Source organism: Muscardinus avellanarius (assembly GCF_963383645.1).
Source record: "Muscardinus avellanarius genome assembly, chromosome: 3".
In the NCBI taxonomy this organism is placed as follows: domain Eukaryota; kingdom Metazoa; phylum Chordata; class Mammalia; order Rodentia; family Gliridae; genus Muscardinus; species Muscardinus avellanarius.
The window spans coordinates 148,012,067-148,029,273 of NC_137788.1; the positions used below are offsets into that span (position 1 = coordinate 148,012,067).

At 59.5% G+C, this 17,207-nt stretch overlaps 1 protein-coding gene across 8 annotated transcripts; it reads left to right on the forward strand.

The window, feature by feature from the left end:
* Positions 1–374: 374 nt before the first annotated feature.
* On the forward strand, positions 375–16,713 carry KIF7 (kinesin family member 7; the record flags this gene model as incomplete). 8 transcript variants are annotated; one of them, XM_080693055.1, is made up of 19 exons in its annotated part: positions 375–457; positions 2,439–2,778; positions 3,658–3,858; positions 4,175–4,568; positions 4,644–5,151; positions 6,063–6,179; positions 6,687–6,914; positions 7,715–7,845; positions 8,176–8,291; positions 8,423–8,575; positions 10,587–10,789; positions 11,737–11,934; positions 12,399–12,524; positions 12,630–12,806; positions 13,768–13,983; positions 14,914–15,120; positions 15,737–15,935; positions 16,023–16,169; positions 16,367–16,713. In XM_080693055.1, 18 exons carry the CDS (start codon positions 2,451–2,453, stop codon positions 16,711–16,713), a joined length of 3,996 nt encoding a protein of 1,331 aa, XP_080549181.1. The 8 variants fall into 8 exon arrangements, with proteins under 8 accessions (XP_080549181.1, XP_080549174.1, XP_080549175.1 ...); XM_080693048.1 differs by lacking the exon at positions 375–457 and having other exon boundaries at positions 2,451–2,778; positions 7,712–7,845; XM_080693049.1 differs by lacking the exon at positions 375–457 and having other exon boundaries at positions 2,451–2,778; positions 7,712–7,845; positions 10,587–10,783.
* Positions 16,714–17,207: the final 494 nt, after the last annotated feature.

Here is a 17,207-nt window from a genome sequence, read left to right on the forward strand (position 1 = left end):
CAATTCAATTGCAGGGATGCTAAACTGTGAGAAAATTAGTCTTAGAACTAAGCTTTTTTTAAAAAAATACTTGTTAGTTTTAAGTGATGGATGTTCCTGCTGGCTTATTTATTTTCGTCCAGGGAGGATGGTTTGGCGCTGGGAGCGAAGAAGGAACTCTGGACACAGCACAAGGCTCCAGGGGCTCAGCCCGAGGCCTCCTCAGGACCAGCGTGGAGGGGGAGGGGCGCCGGATGGCTCCGCCCACAGCCCCGCCCCTCCTGCCGGCCCCGCCCCGCCGTCCGCGGGCGACTCCGCGGCGCCGCCGGCTCGCCTCCGCCCCCAGCGCCCGGCGGGCGGGGTTGCGGGTGAGGGGAGGGATGTTTTAGGGGGCGGGGGTCCCGATGACGGCATCGGAGCGCGCCGCGCGGGGGCGTGGAGCCTGACGGCACCGCCAGGGCTGCGCGGGACTCCGCAGGTGGGTGGGGGCCCGGGGGCCCGCGATCCGGCTGGGCGGGCCCCCCTCCTGTGCTCCCCGGCTTTCTGGAAGCCTTTCCCTAAAGTGGGGACGGAGGCCGGCTTCCCGGGCCTGGGGAGGAGGAGCGAGCGCCGCGGCTGGCCGGAGGGTCGGCTTGGGCTGGGAGTCACTTTTGCAAACTTTCCGGGAGCGCCTGCCGCGTGCCCGCCACCCCCGGCGCCGGGTCCCTCACCCCGGGCCGGATTGCACGGGTGAGCTGTCGGGGTGCCTTCGGGGCGCAGAGCCGTGTGGGCCGAAGCCCGCACCACCCGAGCTGAGCTGGGAAAGCCCAGGGGATGGGGACGCGCGGAGGCAGAGTCACCGCACGCTGGTTCCCCGGGGCTGTCTCCCAAAGATCGAGCCGACGCTTGCACGTGCGGAAGAGGCTCACCAGTAAATAATAAAGGCCTGTGCTCGGCCCGGCGCTGAGCAGGGCCATAGGAGGAAGGACGGTGATTCCTTGGAGAAGGCTATTTATCGGACCTTGTGCTGGGCTCCCTAATACAGCGCCGAGGGGACAAAGAGGGGTCCTGCCTTCCAGCTCCGATTAGGAAGGTGGAGACAGCTGGTAACTTGACGATCGCATCTCAGTGGTCAGTGGCGGATGGGGTCAGCTTCAGGCCTGTGTGTGGCACAGGGGGCACCGAGCACAGGAGCTTCCCTGGCCCTGGGAAGGTGGCCTGAGCCTTAGCTTCGAGGGAAGAAGAGCTGTGGCGACACTAAGCCGTCCAGGTTGTGGGCAGTGAGGTGAGGTGGTGCCTGGAGGCAGGGAGGTGAGTGGTTGAGAGGCGGTGCTTTATGGCTTGCCCCCCTTCCTCTCGCTGTCCAGGGTTGGAAGCCCAAGGGCAATGGGGAGCCCAATGGCCGGGGTGGGGGTGGCGACAGGAGAGATACACGATTGCATTTGCATCTTTGGATGATGCCCCCGGCTGCTTGTTGGTGGGGGCAGAGAGACTGAGGCCCAGAGGCTGGCCAGAGTCAGCCCATCAGGACCACCGTGGCAAGACCTGGGCGTAGGCAATGGCATGGGAGCAGCAGGTGGAATCGGCAGGATTTGGTGGTGGGAGCTTGGTCTGGAAGGATCTGCTGGCATTGTGTGTGTGTGTGTGTGTGTGTGTGTGTGTGTGTGTGTGTGTGTGTGTTTGTTTGGTGGTACTGGGGTTCCTGGAAGCCCTTCTACCTCCGGGCTACACTCCCAGACCTATTTTATACTTTTTTTATTTTTAGAAACAGGGTCTCCTCCTGTCTCCGCCTGGTGGGGATTACAAGCTTGCACCACACCCGGCTGCTAGCATTTTTGAAGGTGGAAGGGGCGAGGGGGGACCCAGCAGGTGTTAGGGAGAGGAGTTCCCTGGTGTGGTGTGGTGCTCTGAGCGTGCTCCCGTGTGATACTCGTGTGTGCACATGCCCATGTTCTATGAGGTCGCAGGGGAAGCTTGCAGCAGGAATACAGAAGCCTCTGGGCATCAGGTGCCACAGTTGAGGCCTTGTTTTGGCAGTGACTGGAGCCATGCGATGCTACTGTGTAAGACTATGCATATTATGCTTAGCTGAGAGTGGCGGTGCACACCTGTAATCCCAGTACTTAGGAGTCTGTGATAGGAAGATCGCAGGTTGGAGGCCAGCCCCAGCAATTTAGCCAAACCCTCAGCAACCTAGTGAGATCGTGTTCCAAAACAAAAAATAAGAAAAGGGTTGGGGATGTAGCGCAGAGGTAAAATACCCCTGGGTTCAATCCCTCATTACCACAAAATTAATCATTCTGTCTATATCTAGCATGACTGTTGTAGCATTTGGGTCCAGAGGAGGTTCTGAGCTTAACTCTTCCCACTCCCCAAGGTCAGGCGCGGCAGGATCTGGCTCCAGATCACCTGTAGGGTGAGTCTAGCTCCCTGGGTGCAGGCACTGATGGCAGGTTCATCTGTCTGCAGGTTCCAGGCAGCCCTCCCTCGACATGGGGCTGGAGGCCCAGAGGCTGCCAGGGGCCGAGGAAGCCCCAGTGAGGGTGGCCCTGCGAGTCCGCCCACTGCTGCCCAAGGAGCTGCTGCACGGGCATCAGACCTGCCTGCAGGTGGAGCCTGAGCTCGGTCAAGTCACCCTGGGGCGCGACCGCCACTTCGGCTTCCACGTGGTGCTGGCGGAGGATGCTGGGCAGGAGGCTGTGTACCAAGCCTGCGTGCAGCCCCTCCTGGAGGCTTTCTTTGAAGGGTTCAATGCTACCGTCTTTGCCTACGGTCAGACGGGCTCCGGGAAGACGTACACCATGGGAGAGGCCAGTGTGGGTGAGTGACCGTGCCGGTGGCCTGGTGCCCGCTTTCAAAGGCCTCAGTGTTTTCCCTCGCTTCTGCCTGTGTCCTCCCCCACGAAGGTGAGGATGCTATGGGCAGGGGTGCAGGTCTCCTAGGCAGAAATCTGCACCCCAAGGTGGGACCAGCCATGCCCCAAAACTGGGCAGGGCAAGAGGAAGGGGTAGACTTCTCGGGATGAGAGGAGCTGGGCCACGCTGCCTGGCCCTGGGGGCCTCAGCAGAGGCAGGGCGCGGGAACTTGGAAGTTGTCTCTGGAGGTTGTTGGAGTGGCTCCCGAGGGTCGGAATCTGCTGCATAGCAGGTCCTGGGCTGGCTCGGTGAGGCTCTGAAGCAGAGTTTGGAGGAAGTCCCTTTGGGACAGCTGAAGGAACTGTCCCCCTTTTAAGCAGCAGGAACTCTTTTCTCTTAGGCTACTGTTTAGTGCATTTGGGCTGTATAACAATGTCACCATCAGGGTAGCCCATAAACAGAACCAGATCTCCTGAGCCTTAGGATGAGTACTTCTGATTACTTCCTTGGGATACATTTAGGAGTTCCTCTAGTTACCTGAACATGGACTGTGGTAATGAATGCCCTGTCCTGGGGTATAATCAAACCAAGGGTATCTGGTTATCTGTTGAGGATGTGCTGAAGGGGATGCTTACTTCACGAGAGGGGATTATTTAATGATGAGAGGTTGCTTCCACCTCTGGAATTCGGATTCTGCCTGGCCTGCCTGCAGCATGGCCTCGCCCAGGCTGCCTCTCCCATCCTGCCCCTGTGCGCTTTCCTATGCTGGAGCCCCATCCTCTGGCTGCCGGGGTCTGGGGGGCCACAGGAGGCTGGTGGCAGGAGGTCTGCGGTGTCTCCCCAGCCTCCCTGCACGAGGACGAGCAGGGCATCATCCCGAGGGCCATGGCCGAGGCCTTCAAGCTCATCGATGAGAATGACCTGCTGGACTGTCTGGTGCACGTGTCCTACCTGGAGGTGTACAAGGAGGAGTTCCGAGACCTGCTGGAGGTGGGCACTGCCAGCCGGGACATTCAGCTGCGGGAAGACGATCGCGGAAATGTTGGTGAGGAACCCCTGGTCCGCCATTGACGGCGTGTGGGGCACTGGCTTGAGGGGCCTGCTCTGCTTTGAGGGGTGGCTTCCCTGTCTGGGAAGGGAAGGGAATTAAGGGAAACCCAACCTATGGGTGATTTTACTCTAGTCCCCAGCCTCTTCTAGTAGTTCAGGATAACCCTCTGTGCTGAGCAAGAGGCATTGAGGTGGGCTTGGGGGAAGATGGAGCCCCTTATATCCAAAGCAGGGTGGGCAGGACTCCGGAGGATGGACAGGGCCTCGGGTCCGGAAGAGCAGGCTGGGGCTGATCGCGCGCTGTGCCGCAGTGCTGTGCGGGGTGAAGGAGGTGGACGTGGAAGGCCTGGACGAGGTGCTGAGCCTGTTGGAGATGGGCAACGCGGCGCGGCACACGGGGGCCACGCACCTCAACCGCCTGTCCAGCCGCTCGCACACGGTGTTCACTGTGACCCTGGAGCAGCGGGGGCGCGCCCCCAGCCGCCTGCCGCGCCCCGCGCCGGGCCAGCTGCTGGTCTCCAAGTTCCACTTCGTGGACCTGGCGGGCTCGGAGAGGGTCCTCAAGACGGGCAGCAACGGGGAGCGGCTCAGAGAGAGCATCCAGATCAACAGCAGCCTGTTGGCGCTGGGCAACGTCATCAGCGCCCTGGGGGACCCCCAGCGCCGCGGCGGCCACATTCCCTACCGCGACTCCAAGATCACCAGGTGCGCGCCCCCGCCGGCCCGGGTGGGCCGCCCGCCCCGGCCCGGGGGTCCTGACGAGCCTCGCCCGCCCCGCAGGATCCTCAAAGACTCGCTGGGCGGGAACGCCAAGACCGCGATGATCGCCTGCGTCAGCCCCTCCGCCTCCGACTTCGACGAGACCCTGCACACGCTCAACTACGCCAGCCGCGCCCAGAACATCCGCAACCACGCGGCGGTCAACTGGCGGCCCGAGGCCGAGCGCGCGCCCGAGGAGGCGGCCCAGGCCCGGGCGCGCGCGCCGCCGCGGCACCGCTCGGAGACGCGCATCATCCACCGCGGCCGGCGCGCCCCGGGCCCCGGCGCCGAGTGCGCGCGCTACCGGGCCCGCGCCCGCGCCGCCTACGGGCTCCTGCGGGAGCTGCAGGCCGAGCCCGGGCTGCCCGGGGCCGCCGCGCGCAAGCTGCGCGCCTGGCTGTGCGCCGCGGACGGCGAGCGCAGCGCGCTGAGCTCCGCCTCGGGGGCGCCCGACAGCGGCATCCAGAGCGCCGCGGCCGAGGAGCGGGCGCCGCCGGGGCCAGGCGCGCGGAGGGCGGCCCAGGGCCAGGTGCGCCGCCAGGGCGGGAAGGGCGGGGGGCTCCGCCCGGCCTCTGACCCGGCACGGTGGCTTGGCCTCCAGGTCTCCCCCGGTCCCGAGTTCTGGGAGTGTCCTGAAGGCGGCAGGTGTAACAGGCGCCAGCTGTGGCTGTTGTTTCTAATATTACTCTTAATAGAAATGTGGTTGACCGGAGGATCGCGGTTCCCAGACAGCCTCAGCTACTTAGGGCCTTCGCAACTCAGTGAGACCCTGTTTCAAACGTAAAAAGGACTAAAAAATAGGGCTGTTGGCCGGGCATGGTGGCGCACGCTTGTAGTCCCCACGCTTGGGAGGCGGAGACAGGAGGATTGCGCAGGTTCGAAGTCAGCCTCGCTGGCTTAAGACACCCTGTTTCAAAAAAAGAAAATAATATAAAATAGGTCTGGGAGTGTAGCCCCGAGTTAGAAGGGTTTCCGGGAACCCCAGTACCACCAAAAAAAAAAAAAAAAAGGGCTGCGGGTGTAGTGTGGAGGTACAACGCCTCTGGGTTCCATCCCCAGTGCTGTAAAAACAAAATATGGTTATGAGCTGGGCATGGCGGCCTGTAATCCCAGTACTTGGGAGCCTGAGATGGAGCATAGGTGCCCAGCAACTTAGACCCTATTTCAAAACAAAACAAATGACTGTGGTGTAGCCCCTGGGTTCAGTCCCCAGCACGAAATACATTATATGGTTAATAATTGCAGCAGACAGCTCAAATGGTTCCTAGAAGAAACCTCAGGCCACGTGGGGCCCGGAGTACCCTCCCCACCTGTGTTCAGGACCCCTCGGGATAGGGTGGAGAACAGGGCTGGGGGCAGGTGGCAGAGAAGGGGCTGGGGTATCCCAGCTCCAGGCCAGCCCCAGCCCCAGCCCTAAACGCCTTTCTTCCCGCTCCCCAGGAAGATGAGGGGGCGCAGCAGCTGCAGACCCTGCAGAGCCAGGTGGCGCGGCTGGAGGAGGAGAACCGGGACTTTCTGGCAGCGCTGGAGGACGCCATGGAGCAGTACAAGCTGCAGGTGGCGCGGCCCCTCCTGCAGTGAGCAGAAGCTTCCTGGGAGAGCTCTGAGCTGAGATTCCCAGAGCCGGAGGGGGCCAGAGCGGGGACTGGGGCAGGGTGGAGGCGCAGCGTAGAGCTACGCGTGCACAACGCGAGAAGTGCAGAGATGAGGGGCGGAACACGCTAGTGTTCAGCTGCCAAGCAGGGCACCTTGCTGGGTGACCGTGAGACTGGGCGGAGGACGCGACCAAGGTGCACCTTAGCCAGGCCTATCCGGGCCGGCATTGCGTCTGGCGCCCTCCAGCGGCAGAAGTCAGAGGTGGCGGACCGCCGTGGTTGGAATGATGGGTGGTGGGGAGGTGAGAGCCTGTTGTCTCTTCCAGTGCAGTGTGTTGGAGGGTGGTCGGGGTATTTGAAGGTCTTCAGCTTTACACTCCCGCGGGGGCGTGTAGGTGGCCTCAGGCCACTCTCCCGCACTCTGCTGGTCAGCAAGCATCCCTGCCTCCTCCCCCCTGGTGTCTTGCAGAGTGACCGGCTGCGGGAGCAGCAGGAGGAGATGGTGGAGTTGCGGCTGCGGCTGGAGCTGGTGCGGCCGGGCTGGGGGGCTCCGGGGCTCCTGCAGGGTCTGCCTCCCGGGTCCTTTGCACCCCGGCCTCACACAGCACCCCTGGGGGGCGCCCATACCCATGTTCTGGGCGTGCTACCCCCTGCCGGCCCTCTTGGAGATGACCTGGACCCTGAACAGTGGGGCAAGGTGAGGGGCGCTGCTGGGCTCCGCTGGGCTCCGTGGGAAAGGTCAGGCTCCAGCAGGAAGGCCTGTGCTGGGGCAGCGACCCTCGCGCCTCTCTGTGGGACCACCTCTGGGATGAGACCCCTCTTTCAGACATCCCTAGAGCAAGGGCCAAGGCTTGGGTGACTGGGGCTTCTTAGAGGGCCCAGTGCCCTTGGGCATCCTAGGAGTAGCTGGTGATTGCTTGGAGAGAGAGGTTCCAGAGGAGATGGGAAGCTTGCATACTCCTGAGATGGAGAGCTCACTACTTGGGAGCCCCCCCCCCCCCACACTTGGGATGCCTCTTTCTTCCACGAACCGTAATCCGCCTCCCTGACTCTTGGTCTCCGGCTTCTGGTTCTGCCCCTTGGGGCCTTGTGGACAAGTCTCCACAGAGTACCTGCCCTGCCTCGAAGCTGGAGGGCATCTCAGCTGTAAAGGTCCAGGAGGACTTGGGTGGTGGAAGTCTGTTTGTACCCTCTGCCCTGGGAGGGCGTTGTTGGTGAGATGGAACTTAGGCACAGATGAACTACCTGCCAGACAGAAAGGGCAGGGAGGAGACCCAGGTGCCGGGGGTGCCGGGGGGCTCCTGCCTCGGCTCGGGGTCGAGAAGGCTTCCCAGCTGTGGTGTTGGGCTTGGTCTTGAAGGCGGGGCCAGGCTGCTGCAGGAGGTAGGTGTGTGGTGGGCGTGCATGTCGGGGATGCTGCAGGACAGACCTCGTGGGAAGTAGCCTGTGGAAGACGCCTTGCGGGTGCTCCTGTCCTGAAACCCTGTATCCTAGCAGGTGACAAATGGGAAGGAGGCTGGAGCCGAGCTGGCCGAAGTAGACAGGCTGGGAAGCGGCTCCTCAGCTGCATCAGAGGACGAAGAAGAGGAAGAGGTGGAGCCGCCCAGGCAGACCTTGCACCTGCGCAGGTGAGCAGACCGATGCCTGGCCTGAAGGCACCAGGGCAGAGCTGAGGTGGGGCAGGGCAAGGATCCTGCAGGGAGGCACTAGGGTCTCCTCCATCACCCTCAGCAGCCCTTGGGAAGAGCAGGACAGAGGCCGCACCAGGGTGGGCTGAGGTGGGCCTGGTGCCCCAAATGCCGGTGACCTCGGAGCTCTCCCCCGCCTCTGTCAGCTGTACATCCTGGGCTCCTGCGGACCCTGGGCTGGGAGGCCCAGGCCTCTCTTCCTCCAGGCCTGAGAGAGGCGGGGCGGCGCGGGGCTGGTGAGGAGGCCGGACTCCTGCTTCTCTCCTTCAGAAATGGGATCAGCAACTGGAGCCAGAGGCTGGGGGCCCAGCCAGCGAGCCCGCCCGACAGGAAAGGCCCAGAGCTCAGTCCAGAAGAGCTGACTGCTGCCATCCCGGGGCCCGCAGGTGAGCGGTGGGAGCCCAGGCTCAGGCTCACATTGCCCCTCTCTGGTCCTAGTCCGCAGGCCACTGTGGCAGCCCTCCTCTGCCTCCTACACCTAGTCCAGGTGATGACCTTGACAGTCTTCCTGTTCCAGCAGCTGGTGGGAGCAAGGCCCCAGGTCAGACCCGCCAGGGCCCCGCTGCCACGGCCTCCGAGTGGCGGCTGGCCCAAGCCCAGCAGAAGATCCGGGAGCTGGCCATCAACATCCGCATGAAGGAGGAGCTCATAGGCGAGCTGGTCCGCACAGGTGAGGGTGGGCATGCCTCCCAGGCTGGCGAGGAGCAGGAGGGACCAGGCTGCCAAGGTTTAGACTCAGATCAGCTCCTTCCAGCTGTGTGACCTTGAGCAAGGTGCACAGCCTTGTGCACCTCAGTCTCTGATCTCTAGATGGGGATTTACCTACACCTACTGCATAGGGTGTTTATAAAGGTGGAATGGGGTGGTTGAGGTGAAGCGCTTAGACTAGCTCTCTGAAAGCGGAACTTACTACCAAGTCCCTGCTGTGTTGTAGGTATTTTGCTGGATTCAGTATCTCTTAGTTTTGGGGGCCACACAGTAAGTGTGACTAGACCCAGTTTCCCCAAATTCTGACACATCTGTAACAGGAACAGAGGAGCTGGGATAATTTTAGGTGGTGACCATTCAAGCCTCTTTATTTTAATAGTTCTGAATTTATTACTTTTTTCTTTTGTTTCTTTTTTTTCTTTTATTTTTTCTTTCTTTTTTTTTTTTATATGCTGGGGTTGCAGTCAGGGGCATTCTACCACTGAGCTACATCCCAAGCCATTTTTATTTTTAAATTTTGAAACAGGATCTCCCTAAGTTGTTGAGGGCCTCACTAAATTGTGGAGGGTCTCATGAGTTGCTGAGACTCGCCTCAAAATTGCAATCCTCTTGCCTTGCCCCCCAAGTATTGGGATTATAAGTATGGGCCACCAACCTGGCTGTGAATTTCTTTATTATAAAATTCATTATGCAAATTTTAAGAAGGTAGATAAGAAGAAAGACTGTGCCCTGGGCCCCCATAGATCCATTGTCTAGACTTAGCAGTTACTGAGAATTTCCCATTTATTTTCTCTCTCCCTTTTTTCTTGGTTGATATATTCTGAACCAAATCCTAAATACCATGTCCTTTCATTGCTCCACCTTCCAGACTACCTCCCTAAGAATTTGGACTTTTTTTTTTTAATGGTTCTGGGGATTGAATTCAGTTTACATCCCTGGCCTAATTTTATTAAAAAAAAATTTTTTTTGCAGTAATGGGGATTGAACCCAGGGACATTCTACCTCTGAGCTACATCTCCCAGCCTGATTTTTTATTTGTTATTTTGGAACAGGGTCTCACTAAGTTTCGGATGGCCTCACTAAGTAGCTGAGGCTAGTCTTAAACGTGCAATCCTTAGGTCTCAGCCTCCCGAGTGTTGGGATTACAAGCGTGCGTGACCACGCCTGGCTGTCTGCTTTTTTATGGTGTCATTTAACATGTTCCTCCAACCTCCATATTTCTTATAAATCGATGCCAGTTCTAGGGACTGAATTCTGTGCAGGTTCAAGATACATACTTATTTGGGCACATATTAAGTAAAAATAAAACGAGCGATCTTGTTTCTGTGGGTCGCTGCTGTGGGTGAGGCTCATTTAAAACGTGAGTCCAGCCGGGCGTGGTGGCGCACGCTTGTAATCCCCGCGCTTGGGAGGCGGAGACAGGAGGATCGCGCAGGTTCGAAGCCAGCCGCGCTGGCTTAGGAGACCCTGTTTCCAAATAAAAATATAAAAATAGGTCTGGGAGTGTAGCCCGGAGATAGAAGGGCTTCCAGGAACCCCAGTACCACCAAAAATAAAAAATAAAAAGTGAGTCTGTTTAAAGAAATACATCAGCCGGGCATGGTGGTGCGCGCCTGGAAACCCAATACTTGGGAGGCTGAGACAGAAGGATCGCAGGTTCAAGAACAGCCTCAGCAAGTAGCAAGCCTCTCATCAACCTATCAAGACTATTTCAAAATAAAAATAAAATAGGTTAAGGAGTATAGCTGAGAGATATAATGTCCCTGAGTTAAATCCCCTGTACTACACACACACACACACACACACACACACACACACGAAGAAAGGCATCACATTAATCACAATAGGGAGGGATGAAGGTGTGGCACACCTGTGCAGATGTTCACTGCTGCTGGCCTGTGCCACCTCCCTGAGAAGCAGTGGCCCTGCTGGGGCTGAGCGGCGCCTGCGCTGATGTCCCTGCACTCTTTCAGGGAAGGCCGCCCAGGCCTTGAACCGCCAGCACAGCCAGCGCATCCGGGAGCTGGAGCAGGAGGCAGAGCGGGTGCGGGCGGAGCTGAGCGAAGGCCAAAAGCAGCTTCGGGAGCTGGAGGGCAAGGAGCCCCAGGACGCTGGCGAGCGCACCCGGCTGCAGGAGTTCCGCAAGAAGGTCGCCGCAGCCCAGAGCCAGGTGCAGGTCAGTCTTGGGGCGGCTGTGGCTCCCCAGGCTGGGTCCCAGGGGCCAGGATGTGTGGGTCCCGGGGCCCAAGCCCCCTGTGAGCCTGCGCATGTTCAGGCCTCCTGCCTCAGCCGGGGCACTAATTGCCTCCTAGCCTCCCAGGGTGAGGCTGATGTTGTGTAGGGAAGCTGGGGCTGGCTCCGCTTTCAACACGAGAGAGACATGGAGAGGCAAGTCCTGCCTGCAGACCACGCAGGAGACCAAGAGAGGATGGGAACATCGAAAAGAAAGCTCCCTGCATGGCTGTGGGAATACATGCCTGTCCCGCTGGTACCTGCAAAACTCAGACAGGAAGATTGTAGGCTTGAGGCCGGGCTCAGCAACTTAGCAAGACCCTGTTTCAAAATAAAACAGAGCTGGAGGAGTAGCTCAGAGGTAGAATTCTCTGGGTTCAACCTCCAGTACTAAAATAGTAGTAATAATAATTATTATTATGCAGTTTCTGAGGCTCGCTAGGATAACTTAATGCACACAGAGCCCCTGTATAGCGCCCGGTGCATAGCAAATGTCATAGTAGCTACCATGATTTGTATGACTTATTATTAGTTTATTTATTTACTTATTTATTTTGGTGCTGAGATTAAACCCAGGAATAGTCTGCCTCTGAGCTACACCTCCAGCCCTATTTTAATTTTTATTTTGAAACAGGGTCTCACTAAGTTGCGGAGGGCTTCACTAAGTAGCTGAGGCTGCCAAGAACCTGCTTCCCCAGTATCAGGATTACAAGTGCGTGCCACGGGCCTGGCTTTAATTATTAGTTTATCTTCCACCTGCCTTTCCGCCTTCTGTGTGTCCTTGTATCCATCCATTTGTCCACCCTTACTTTCCGCCCTCGGTGAGTGCCAGGCAGTGCCGAGTTCTCGGTAGTCCCCGTGCATGGTCCATGAACACCGTGTGTGTCCCAGGTGCTAAAGGAGAAGAAACAGGCGACAGAGCGGCTGGCGTCGCTGTCGGCGCAGAGCGAGAAGCGTTTGCAGGAGCTAGAGAGGAACGTGCAGCTCATGAGGCAGCAGCAGGGCCAGCTGCAGAGGCGGCTTCGCGAGGAGACGGAGCAGAAGCGGCGCCTGGAGACCGAGATGCATAAGCGGCAGCATCGCGTCAAGGTCGGGCTCTAGCCGCCGGGCTTGGGGCCAGGAGGTCGAGCTCTGCTGGACCTGGGGTGTCCAGGCCACTGGGCTTGGGGCCAGGAGGCCGAGCTGCGCTGGAGCCGGGGTGTCCAGGCTGCCGGGGTTGGGGCCAGGAGGCCGAGCTGCGCTGGAGCCGGGGTGTCCAGGCTGCCGGGGTTGGGGCCAGGAGGCCGAGCTGCGCTGGAGCCGGGGTGTCCAGGCGGGCTCTGCCCTGCGCCTGCCGCTCCAAGCCACGGGACCCTAGGGGGCGGCTCACAAAGCCCCTCCACGTGTGGGCCACAGGCAGCTCGCAGAGACAGATGTTCGCATCTGTTGGCTGGGCAACGCCTGCTGGGTGGGCTCAGAGCCTGGGCAGATGCTCTTGCTGGTTTGGGGCATCACTCTGGGGAGCTCTGGAAGGATGCCTTGGGCAGTGTTGCCCACCGGGCCTCCTCCCCCAGGAGCTGGAGCTGAAGCATGAGCAGCAGCAAAAGATCCTGAAGATCAAGACGGAAGAGATCGCGGCCTTCCAGAGGAAGCGGCGCAGCGGCAGCAACGGCTCCGTGGTCAGCCTGGAGCAGCAGCAGGTGGGTGGCAGCTGCACCTGCTGGCCTCTTGTCGGGCCCCTGGTGGCTGCCCTCCAGCCGGAGGCGGGAGCTGAGGCCCCTCCTTGCTTCTTCGCCCTCCCACAGAAGATCGAGGAGCAGAAGAAGTGGCTGGACCAGGAGATGGAGAAGGTGCTGCAGCAGCGGCGGGCACTGGAGGAGCTGGGCAAGGAGCTCCACAAGCGGGAGGTCATCCTGGCCAAGAAGGAGGCCCTGATGCAGGAGAAGTCGGGGCTGGAGAGCAAGCGCCTGCGGTCCAGCCAGGTGAGGCCCTGCTGGGTGAGGTCCAGCCCAGGAGACCCTGCCAGGTGAGGTTCTAGTGGGTGAGCTTAGCCGAGTGGGGGCCCTCCAGGTGATGTGCCCGACAGGTGAGGGCCTCCTGCTGGATGCCCATGCCAGGTAAGGTTTAAGTAGTTGAGATTCTTCTGGGTGGTGTCTTTGCCGGGTAAGTTTTAGACAGGTGAAGCTCTTTCCTACAGATCCTCAAGAATCCTGGCGCTTTAGGATTCCTCCATCCCACAACTCATTTGCCTTGTTATTAACCACCTCTCTGGGCCCAGCGCAACCAGAATAAGGAGGAGCGGGTGTAGGAAGTGGTGTGGCCAACGAGACTGAGACCCTCCAGCTCTGGAGGTGGGCAGGCCTGGCAGCCCTGGCCCCCTGGGCATCATCATGCTCTACTGAATGAGAAGCTCTGCTTTGGAGCCAGTTTCCTCTCTGTCCATTAGGATCTGAATGTGGCTGTAGGGATTGGAGCGAATGCGTCAGACCCAGAGTGTGTGTCAGTCCAAGTGCTGGGGTCAGATACCCGAGGGCTGCAGATGCAAGGAGCCCCATCCCTGCTGGAGCATCCATAACCCCTGGGCTGTGGTACTCTCGCCCCTGCCACATGGGGCCCCTGGGAGGGCCTTTGGGGTTCGGCCGTATCACATGCTGTCCATCTGAGTCATCTCAGCGACAGCCACCGCCATCTCTGCCCTTGGCCTGTTGCCCCTCTTGCCACTAGGGTCCCTGCCTTCTGCTTATCAACAGCCGCCTCCAGGCCGTCTCTGGGCCCTGGCTCAGATGCTCTGTCCCTTCACCCTGCTCCCTGAGCTTCTGTGAGCTGAGAGTCAGGCCCTCTGCCGAGCAAACATCTAGGCTGTAGGTTTCTTGGGGACGGGCCCACTTCCTCCTGCGAGTCCCTTGTCTCGCTCCCTCCCTGACCCCTGCGGTGCTGCCCCAGGCCCTCAATGAAGACATCGTGCGCGTGTCCAGCCGGCTGGAACACGTGGAGAAGGAGCTGTCCGAGAAGAGTGGGCAGCTGCGGCAGGGCAGCGCCCAGAACCAGCAGCGGATCCGTGGGGAGATTGACACGCTGCGCCAGGAGAAGGACTCGCTGCTGAAGCAGCGCCTGGAGATCGACAGCAAGCTGCGGCAGGGCAGCCTGCTGTCGCCCGAGGTATGCCCAGCGGCTGCCTGTCCGTCTGCTCTCCTTGGCCCCTGCGCCGGGTCTCAGTGGGTGCCAGCCTTGCTGCTGTGGACACAGGTCGCTGTGTGTGTTCCACCCTGTATGGTGTGTTTGTGTGTGCGTGGGGGGGGGGGGTTGGGAGGCCTGTCCTGGCCCTTTCACTCCCTGATTCAGCCCCCTTGATGGGACGTGGGTGGGCCTTGCCCACCTCTCAGTTCCCTTCCAGCCGAAATCTGGGCTTGGGTGTCTCTTGCCGCAGTAGACCTGTGTTCACACGCCTCGGCTCTGCACCTGGGACCGAGTGCCAGCACATGCCCAGTGAGGCTGGAGCTGGCATGGAATTGCTTCCTCCAAGCGAGACAGCACAGTAGAGAAAGTCTGTGCTGTTGTGAGGTGTGGTAGTTCGTGCCTGTAATCCCAGTACTGGGAAGGCTGAGACAGGAGGATTGCAGGTTTGAGGCCAGTGTGTGATAAGACTGTCTCAAAATAAAAAAATAAAATAGGTTTGAGGATGTAGTTCAGTGGTAGAGCACTCCTGGCTCCAGTCACTATACCACACACACATATACAAAAAGCAGAAGCAGGCCTGTTTTGCAGACTTAGGCAGCAGACGCTGGGGCCTCTGTGCAAGCCCAGCCCTGCATTCTGGTCAGCTCCCGCTGTTGGGGGCTCCTTGAGTATTGGTTACTTGGGAGGTCATGCGCTTGAGAAAGCAGCCTGTTAGCAGTGCCAGCCTTAACTCCTGGTCCAGCTGTGACAAGCATCCCTGTTGCTGCCGCAGTGACTGGGGATGCTTTCCTCTTGAGCTCAGGATGTTCGAAGCTAGGTGGTGGCCATGTATTGACTGATGCAAGTCTGCCCAGGACTTGGTTGTTTGGGGAGCCCGGCTCCCCTCCTCCATGTGTGCCCCTGTCTCCCCAGGAGGAGCGGACGCTCTTCCAGTTGGATGAGGCCATTGAAGCCCTTGACGCTGCCATCGAATACAAGAACGAGGCCATCACGTGCCGCCAGCGGGTGCTGCGGGCTTCGGCCTCCTTGCTGTCTCAGTGCGAGATGAACCTCATGGCCAAGCTCAGCTACCTCTCTTCTTCGGAGACCAGAGCCCTGCTCTGCAAATATTTCGACAAGGTGGGTCACAAGCCCCAGCCTTCACGTTCTGCAGCTCTTGTAGGGACTGTCTGTTGGCAGCTCCTGCAGATAAGCATTTCCTCTCAGATGGGGGACAGGATCAGAACCCGCCACCTCCAGTCCTGCACCTCACCTCGTTGAAGCCTGTCTTAGTGAAGCCAAGACCCAGTCTCCTTAGCCCCTTCCCAGTGGATTGCCAACGTCAGGGTGGCCCCTGCTAGATCCTTGGGTCTTGATGGGATGGTTTCAGCCCCTATCCCATCTGGACATACTTTGGTTGTCCAGTGGTGGGGAAGGGGCCAGGGATGCTACTACGTATCTTACAATGCACAAGACAGACCCCAAACGCTGATGGTGCCGAGGGCCAGAAGTCCCAGCCTAGGCAGTGATTTTGCAGATGAGGCCCCGGCTCAAAATGCATTAGCAAGTGGCTGGGAAAGGGCTTGAGGCAGGGATGACAGAAAAGTTCTATCTTGAGAGCCAGTTCTGGTCATTTGGAACCCGCTGCCTAGAACACTGTGGAGAACGCTTGGCTCACGACGCCCCTTGTGGGGCCAGGTTTGCTGGCACTGGGGAGGGGTGGGTGGCAGGGCTGAGCCCGGCGCTCTGGGCGCAGGTGGTGACGCTCCGCGAGGAGCAGCACCAGCAGCAGATCGCCTTCTCGGAGCTGGAGATGCAGCTGGAGGAGCAGCAGAGGCTGGTGTACTGGCTGGAGGTGGCCCTGGAGCGGCAGCGCCTGGAGATGGACCGGCAGCTGACGCTGCAGCAGAAGGAACATGAGCAGAACGTGCAGCTGCTCCTCCAGCAGGGGCGAGGTGGGCGCCGGGGGGCGGGGGAGGCTGCTGCCCGCTCCCACCCCCCCTCAGCCTCTCACCACTGCCTCCTTTGCCTTCCCACACTAGACCACTTTGGCGAGGGCTTGGCAGACAGCAAGAGGCAGTATGAGTCCCGGATCCAAGCCCTGGAGAAGGAACTGGGCCGCCACATGTGGATGAACCAGGAGCTGAAGCAGAAGCTCGGCGGGGGCGGAACGGCTGGCCAAAGCAGGGGTGACTGCCTGCCCCGCCTGCGCCTGCCCTGTGGGGCCACAGGCACTTGCCTGCGTTTGGGGGAATGTACACGCCACGCTCACTTGTATTTTTATTGGCTCATTCCTCCAGGCGCTTATCGCATAAGGCACTGAGAAGTACTTTAGGATGGTGCCGCCATCTCCCTTCTGACGGGGGTGTGCTCTTCTCCCTGACAGGTGGAGAGCGGAAGAGCCTTTGCGTGGAGAACAGACAAGGCCCCGCAGGTGAAGATGGGGTCCACGTAGCAGCGCCTGAGCCTCCCTGGCAGCCCCCTGTCCCTGAGCCGCGGGACTTGGTGCATGCCCCGTTACCCCTGATGTGGAAACGCTCTAGCCTGTGCAACGAGGAGCAGGGCTACCCCGAGGACCCGAGACCGCGGGAGGCACCCGAGCCCCTCGTGGGGCGGGTGCTACCTGTGGGTGAGGCGGGCCTGCCCTGGAACCTGGGACCTCTGTCCAAACCCCGGCGGGAGCCGCGAAGACCCAGCCCCGGGATGATTGATGTCCGCAGAAACCCGCTGTAGGCTCTCGAGGCAGGGCCTGCATCAGGGAGCTGGCCCCTGCCGAAAGGTGCAGGTGCCAGCGATTTGCTTCTGTGAAGGACAGTCTTAACTCACACCCAACACCTATACGCTAGTCTAATGAGTCAGAAGATTTGGTACACAGCCCAAAAGAAAGACTTTTCTTTTTTTATTTTTTTTCTGTATTGTTGGGTATGAGGCCTAGGGTCTTACCCACACTAAGCACATGCTCTACCCCTGAGCTATGCTCTCAGCCCTCATTTTTAGGACAATATGCAAATTCTTCCCCTTCGATTCTTTTAAACTGCAGGACCTGATGGCCACTTTGGCTCGCTCAGGTTTCGTGCAATTCTGGCTTCAAGCACACGCCTACATGTCCATAGTTCTAGGGTTCAGCCGGGGCTTGCCACAAAATGGTCAGTGGCAACAGTATTAAGGTTTAGATGATCTTATGTAGAGGGAAGAACTGGGAAACTTAGCACATTTTTAGAATTTTT